At 27.1% G+C, this 8,047-nt stretch overlaps 1 protein-coding gene across 4 annotated transcripts in view; it reads right to left on the bottom strand.

The window, feature by feature from the left end:
- Positions 1–428: 428 nt before the first annotated feature.
- The window catches only part of LOC129916599 (trissin receptor), a 152,297-nt gene continuing 144,678 nt past the window's right edge, over positions 429–8,047 (bottom strand). For 2 of the 4 annotated variants that reach the window (XM_055996629.1, XM_055996631.1), the window contains 2 exons: positions 5,411–5,633; positions 429–586 (listed from right to left, as the gene is read on the bottom strand). In XM_055996629.1, the coding sequence (XP_055852604.1) occupies positions 536–586; positions 5,411–5,633 (274 nt within the window). In that variant the 3' untranslated portion in view covers positions 429–535. The remainder of the gene's footprint in view (positions 587–5,410; positions 5,634–8,047) is intronic. The other 2 variants (XM_055996630.1, XM_055996632.1) reach the window with 1 other exon arrangement.

Raw genomic sequence — 8,047 nt, 5'->3', positions numbered from 1 at the left:
TTTTTTTTATTTTCCAAAAGGACACTCTTTTCTCTCTCCGTCACAGACAACATCAACATTTAAATGGACTTCTTGGCTCTCATCGTGTCGGTCGGTAGCTTGATTATATTTCTATGCCACAACATCACCATTCAACTTGTTTTTTTTTTTTTTTATATATTTTCTAAGGTATATCTACTAAACTGGGGAAAATACTTTTCGAGTTATAAATAAACCTAAACATTAATTAACGTTGAAAAGGACTTTCTTCATCTTTATGTGGATGAGGGTAATTGAACAATTATCCAAGAGCGGAACTTCATGATGTTTTTGTTGTTGTTGTTATTTTGTTATTGTATATATATATTGGATGTGGTTTGCACTTAAAAATGGCAATAAAAATGTCCTTATTTGTAGAATTATTCTCATCAAGGACATAACACTTGAGGTTTTATTCCTTTAGTTTAGTTTAGTTTTGTTTGTGTTTATTATTTTTTTTTTTTTTCTTTTATATTTATCTTCCAATTAAATGAGATTTCTTTTGATGCAATCGCCATCATAGTTGGTCGTTTCCAATGTGCGTTGAGTCTGTTGGCAAGGATTGGGTCTGTAAATGGGATAAAATTATATATAAGTATTTCAAATATATTTTTGAAAAAATAAAAAAAAAATATTTTGAGCTACATGCACGAATGTCCTTTATTTAGATGTCAATTTTTTTTTAGATTTCAGTTTTTTTTTTTTTATAAATTTAAGCCTTTTCGGGTTGTTTTTAAAGATGACAAATTTCCTTTAAGGAGTCGAATATTTGTGGAGCTGGAGATGAGAGTGATGATGTTTTAGAAATCAGAATTTTTTTTTGGTTTTCTTTTACAAAAAAAAAAAAATCCAAAAACAGAACAGAACTCGTGTAGCTATTTTCTATGGAGAACAACAAACTTTTACTATTTAATCTTCCATGCTCTGAGGTTTGACATCTCCCTGTTGTGGTAGGCATAAAACTTAATGAATATTAACCAACAACAATATTTTGTTTTATGAGATCAAGAGAGGAAAAGTTTTTCAAAGTCCTTGACCTTAATGGTAATTTCCTAGACCAATGAGGCAAATGAGTATATCCTTGTTAATGACAAAACTAACGTTGTTAAGGAAACAGTGATTTTTTTTTTTCATGAGGGGATAATTATAACAAGTGGAGAGTATGGTTTTAATGAAGTGAGTGTAATAGGGTTATTTTTTAACCTAAAAGGCCTTTCTTTTATTTTTATTTAGTTTTTATTAGACAGAGAGACAGATTTTTGATGACATTTTTGATGAATTTATTCTCTTATTAATTTTATTACGTCCGCTAATACAAATAGTCAACTGTGGACTATTATAAATAAGTAAAACATATCAGGCGCTATTTTATATATTCCAGTGTTTTTCTGTGTTGCATAATGAGTTTTAAAGTACAAATAAAAAATATTTAAAATAAATGAAAAACCATAAAAAATATTTTATATTTAATTTAAATGATTTTTATTTAATAAAATATTTAATGTTTAACAATTTCATTTAGTTTTTATTATTTTAAATATTGGATCATACGCGTCGCGTAAACAATAATTTAAAATAATAAAATAATAAAAAACTAAATAAAGTTGTTAAACATTAAATATTTTATTAAATAAAAAACATTTAAACTAAATATATTAAACATTTTTATGTTTTTTCTTTTATTTTACAAAGACAAAAAAACTGAGAGACTGAACACAAAAAATGATTAAAAAATATTCTAACACCCTGATTACCTACCTGATTCCTGTTACCACTTTCTTTATAACTGAACCCGAGTCATCATTTGCAATGCAAATAATATTCTTCATCAAGTCTTATGAAATTATTTAACAATAAAATACTTAATACTCATAGCATTAAAAACTTTTTTAGATATTTTTCAAGTCTTTCAAGTCATAAACTCTTCATTATCTTCCTTGAATTATTTCTCAATAAAAAAGAAGAATAACATAAAAAAAAAAATAATAAAATATTATGTTCTTCCTCCTTTCGCAACAATAAACGAAAGACTTTATTCATTTATAAGCTATAAAATAAATTTCCAAAATTCTCAAATTTACAAAAACATCTATCTTAAGCTTTTCGAAGAAACAACGCCTCTTAAAATATCCTCCTTCATAATAAACAGCAATACTCGTTAAAACAGTTCTTAAGAATTCTAAGCCTTTTTCGCTAAGCACTAATAATAGCTTCATTGTTCCAAGTTGGCATACATAAATAACTTTCACCCATTATAACTATGGGTGATTCTAATCAATTTATGTAGCAAACACATTTGTTAATTAAGTTGCTGCATGAAAGGGCATACCTAATATAGAAATTTATATCGACAACAAAATCCTATCGTGATGAAGTAGGAGTTGCAACATAAATTCAATTTGTATTGGCCAATAATGTTGGTGTTGAATAATTTGAGGGAAAATTAGGAAAAATAATGTTCATGTTGTTGAAAGAAGTATTATCGACACATTTGTTTCTACATTTCTATAACACGTGTAAAAGATATGGGATGGAATATCCTTTTAATGTTCGATAAAACAAAACACTTTGATATGTATATTATATAGTCTTTGGCAAGGAAGAAGATAATCATCAAACACCTGTGTCCAATTTAGACATCCTTAGGATTGTTAAGTGTTCTGTTTATGTGTCAATTTATAAAGGATTATTGTCATTTGATGGGATAAGCTTCTATGAATGATGCTTTTATTCCCAAGAAGCATTTAAAGGAATTAAATGAAGAAAAGAAATTTGGAAGAAATAAATGAGAATTTCAATTAAAATAAGCTAGGGCCTAGAAACTTCCAAATCACAAAAACAAAAAACAAAAAACTGGTGAGTGGCTGAATCCGAAAGTTGAAATTCCTTCAATATTATGTAAACTTGAGAATACATACAAATTAACGTTCCTTACTTTAGTGGACACTTTGTGGCGGAGTACAAAAAAAGAGGTTGTCTGTAAATCCAGTTTACGGACGATGATTTTACGTGATAACGTCGTCAGTAAACAGGTTGTGTGCTTTTGTTTAAAATGAGTCAATTGAAGCGTTTACTTTTTTCAAACAATCATAATTTACAAAAAAAAACCTAAAAAAAAATACCTTTTTTATTTTCTCATTATATTATTTTTTTTATTTTAAAAGCTAACAAAAAAATTATGCATTCTTAAGAATAAACCATTTTTAAATTTTTACAATGCGCAAAAAGTATAAAAATAATTTATTGAAAACAATCATTTTTATAAAAAAAACATGAATTTTTATCTTCTCACGTCATTAAATTCCATTTTTTCCCTAACAACCTATAAAAAAATTTATAACATCTGAAAGCTTATTGTCTTAGATCAAAATATATATATCGATCAGGTCTATGAGACATCTACAAAAAGAGCTAGAATTTTTTGAACTCGATCAAATTTCATTAAAAAAAGCAAAAAAAAAAACATTTATTTTTATGTTCTCAGGCTATGGAATCCATTTTTTTGTTAGACAACCTATACAAAATTTTATACCATGTAAAAGCTTATTATTTCACCTTTCATATGACGTGTCAATCTCATTTCAAAGATGCCTACAAGAGAAGTTAGAATTTTTTAAAGTCAACCATGTCGAATTTCCAGACTGAGATTAAGGTACTTCCCACACTGGTGGCTGTTCGGGGGGCAACAGATCTCCACTATTGTTTAAAGGTTTTTCGCAAGTTTCTTGATTTAACATTGTGTAGCTTGTAGTAAGGCTACCGTTATGTATGATATACCAAATGAAAGGTAATTGTATCAGGATGCTCATAAAAGTTTAATAAAATTTCTATCTGCTCTTGGTCAAAAGTTATAACCTGTTGAATTCTAAAATTTTATTTTACCGTTATCTCAAAATTGTGTTTATGAAAATGCTCACATATAGTCGTGATCATGGTCTATCATTACCCCCTATACTTTATTAATGTATCTATTAAAGAAAAAAAAATAAAAATAAAAAAACGATGAAAATTGGCTAAAAACGGTCAAACGTGTGTTTTAAAAACTTGTTTCTTCCGTTTTTCAGTCAAAACTCACTAAACGTTTTTGTACATGTATGCATAAAACTAAAACCTATATGTCCTATAAGTTTGAGATTTTTTGAACGCTCCAAAAAAAGCTAAAAATCAAAAACTACCCAAAAAATACCCCTAAAAAACAAGGTGTTTTTCAAAAATTCATATTTCGAGACGCAGAGTGTTGGAAAAAAATCCTATTAGACTACTAATTTTTTTTCCTCATCTTTCACCTGGCAGTTTTTAGAATTGTCAAAAAAAAAGTTTCCTTTACCCAAAATCATCATTTTGTCATAGCCCCAACACGTCTACAACGTTCAAATAAAACGTTATAGCTTAGTTTCAAATCTTTTTAGAATTTTTTCTTAAATGCAATTATTCTTAAATTAGTCTCATCTATCTATAGCAAAAAAAAAATCAACTCTCTAGAACTTTGCGTTTAGATTTTAGCTCAAATTTTATCTTTCCGTTTTACCCCTGTTTACCCTATTAAATGACGGATTTTTTAAAAATCCTTTATTTGGATTAAGCTTTAGGTTATTATCTATAACAAGCTATAGAAGATTTTTGTATCTCTAATAGTTTATTTTTAATTTTGAATTGAATTTTTTTGCCGCACTGCGAACGTCAGAAAATGGCGTCACTTTTTTGTGGTAGCTGCCATGGTTCATCGAATAATAAGACGTTATCAAGTCAAAAAAAAAAAAAAAAAAACAAGTATACACCACAGTGACCATTTTAAAAGTGATTTCTTGTTAATAATGTCAATTTTTGTTTGAATTATTAGGAGAGTTTTTGAATAGAACGATTTTTTCTTTTTTGGTTTTATGACAGGTATACCGTAAGTTAAATCAACCAAAACTACCAAGTTTGCTGTAGTTCGATTTTTTTTTCTATGCATTCTAACTTTTATTTTGAGTTTAAAAAGGTGTGAAAATGTGACTCCAACTCCTTCTCCGAATATATTTTCATAATTTATTATTTTTCAATAAAAAAAAAAAAAATATATATAGAAATCAGTTGCATTGGTGAAATTCTATTTAACAATTAAATTCCATCAAACTTTAAGACCAAATTTTTTTTTAAACCGAATTATGTATTATTTTTATTAGATGCAATTTTTTTTTTTTTTTTATGAACAATTTAAATTTAATCCTGCGGCTTCTCCCGTCAAAGGAAACACACGCTGCATTAAAAATAAAATAATAAAATAAAAATTAAACCAAAAAATATATATAAAAAAAAAAAGAAAAAAAAAATTACATGAAAATGAATAAAGATACAAAAAAATTTTGTTGGTTTTTATAAGTTTGAATGTAATCAAAATGCATGCACTTACACTCACCTGCAGAGCGGCTCTCTTATGATGCACAGATGTTGACGATGATTTGCCTTTGCCTTTTTTCAGCGAACACATCAGCAGCTCTTTCATGCCTTTTCGGAAATTTCGACTTAGGAATGCATAAAGCAGGGGATTCACTCCCGAATTAAAGTACGTGATGAGAAATGTTAGCGGTGTTAGTAAGGCGTTGAAATTTGAATCGCCTCGATAGGAACGTGACCTGTAAAGAAGAAAAAAAAAAAAAAAAAACAAATTATTTGAATTTTAATTTTGTTGTGAATTGAAGGATAAAAAGGATACAAAAAAATAAAGGTCAAAAATATGTATAGCACAAATACTTTGTTTTTTTTTTTTTTTTAGAAAAGCTTTTGGTATCTCTGAATAAAAGGAAGATTGACAAAATTGCGCGAATATAAATTTGAACTTGAGAAGGTTTTATTTTTTTCTTTTCTTGTTAGTCTGATATATTTAGCATTTTAAAAAGGATTATATGGAAATTTGAAGAAAGGTTTTTCCAAGCAGACGACCTGTTTTCTTGACTTTATGATTTACTTTCACTAGAATAGCACAAGTATATTGAAATAGAAATTTACGGTAAATGAATAAATTTATTCAAGTTCTTAGGATATTTGTAGATTTTAAAGTCAATGACTGATGATAAAGGATGCGTGATGGAATTGAGAGAATTGAAGAGAATTAGGAATGAATCCCATAAAATTCATTCGAATTCAAATGAAAATTCTACAAAGTAAGGCTTAAGGTTAAAAAGAATGAATAAATCTAAAGAATCACTTGAGAAGATTAATGATGATAAAGAAACCCATTTTGCATTTTGAAAATTAAAAAAAAATTACCAAGTCTAGACAACGACTTAAAATTCCTTAATATTCCAGTCCAAATGTTTTTAAAGTGGAAAGTTCTGGTGTTGCTGTTAAAGAGCGCACTTATCCAACTAAATTTCTCACAGAAAACAATTTAGCGGTGTTATTGGAATATTACTTGAATAGTAAGCTTTTTCTCTAGAACAGATTTTGTTTAATAAACTAATATAAAATTCGTAGAATTCGATTATGCCAGTATTTTATCTTTTAGAAAAAGGTTCACTATGGCGAATACCTACTTTTTTATTTGAATGAAATAATAATCTTTGAACAAAATATTTAATCTGCTTCATAAATGAAGACTTTTATTTTTTTTTTAATTTCTCATTGTCGGCATAAGAAATTTTATTTGTTTAACTTCAGATTAGAATTTAGGACCATATAAAATAAGCACAAAAAAAAACTTCACTGAAACTTTACACTTTTCCGTGAAACTGAATACTATTTGATTGAATATTTATGTAAATGGGCTACAATTGTCTATTGTGTTTTACTCTTGCAAAGGTTATAAAATCAGTTGACGACAAATTTATAACTCTCTTTCTTAAAAACGAGACTTCAAAATGACCCCTAAGCCACTTTGATAGCCGCCTTTTTCAAACAACTCTTTATTAATGAATAATTTGTACAAGAGCCTGTTAATTGCTAATTTACCAAAATTTCGGCTCTAAACCTGTTTCTCTCCGATATTATTATTATCTCAACTTAATAATGAATTTTACCCTGACCTCGATGGTTTTCACACCATATTTGTAAAAAAAAATTCTTTTCAATCCTTTCTCTACTCCTATCAAAAATATTTGATTTAATCCCTTTTCACAAGAAAAATTCCCTTAGTTATGGAAATCATTGTCAAAAAAACAATGTTAAAAATTATATAATTGCCAAATTTTCACATATATTAGAGTCTTCGAAAACATTTTGTATGCTCTTATTTAAGCTTATAGGTACTGTAGACAGCATGGCTTTCTGAAAGGTAGATCTACACCTCCCATCTAGTTGAATTCTTATCCTATCCCTATTATATCAGCTTTTGAGAACAAAAAAAAAAAATAAAATGCACAACTGGGTCGCACGAACATGCTCTTAGAGTTAAAGTTGCTTAAATTTTTAAGGCTTTTTATATAGAAATTTGGAAAAATAAAATTAAATTCGTTTTTTTTTTTTAAATAAAATAAAATCTGAAATCAAATTGACCTCCAAAACAAGTATGCAGTTTTGATTGATATATTAAGATGCATTTTTACAAAAAAAAATTTCAAAATCGTTAGAGCCGTTTTTTTAAAAAACAAAGTTTTTATAAATAAGTTTTAAATAAAATTTAGCATGCCATTTTGTAGAAATCACTAATCAACATCTATAAACAAAATTTCAAAAAAATTCAATGTCCCGTTTTCGAAAATTTTATTTTTCAAAAAACAAATTTCAATTTTTTTTTAAATCCAAAATATATATTTTTTCAATTTTTTTTTTTGATTTATATTAACATTATATAATTGCTTCTTCGCAAAAAGTTTTGTTGAAATCGAATAAGCAGTTTCGGAGATAATCGGATTTGAAAAAAAAAACGGTTCTATGGCAGGTACCGTTAATAATGATTTTCAAAAAAAATTTTTTTCATTAGAAGATAGACCTTTATTTTTTGGTCCAAAAAAATTAATTCCAAAAACCCAACTCAACTTTTTTTTTGTACGAATGCATAACTTGATATATATGTAGTACCTATATCGCAAGTAAAATAAAATGCACGACT

This window comes from Episyrphus balteatus, chromosome 3, assembly GCF_945859705.1.
Source record: "Episyrphus balteatus chromosome 3, idEpiBalt1.1, whole genome shotgun sequence".
Lineage (NCBI taxonomy): Eukaryota > Metazoa > Arthropoda > Insecta > Diptera > Syrphidae > Episyrphus > Episyrphus balteatus.
The sequence above is the reverse complement of the archived record's forward strand: the minus strand, read 5'-3'. Positions and strand labels throughout refer to the sequence as shown.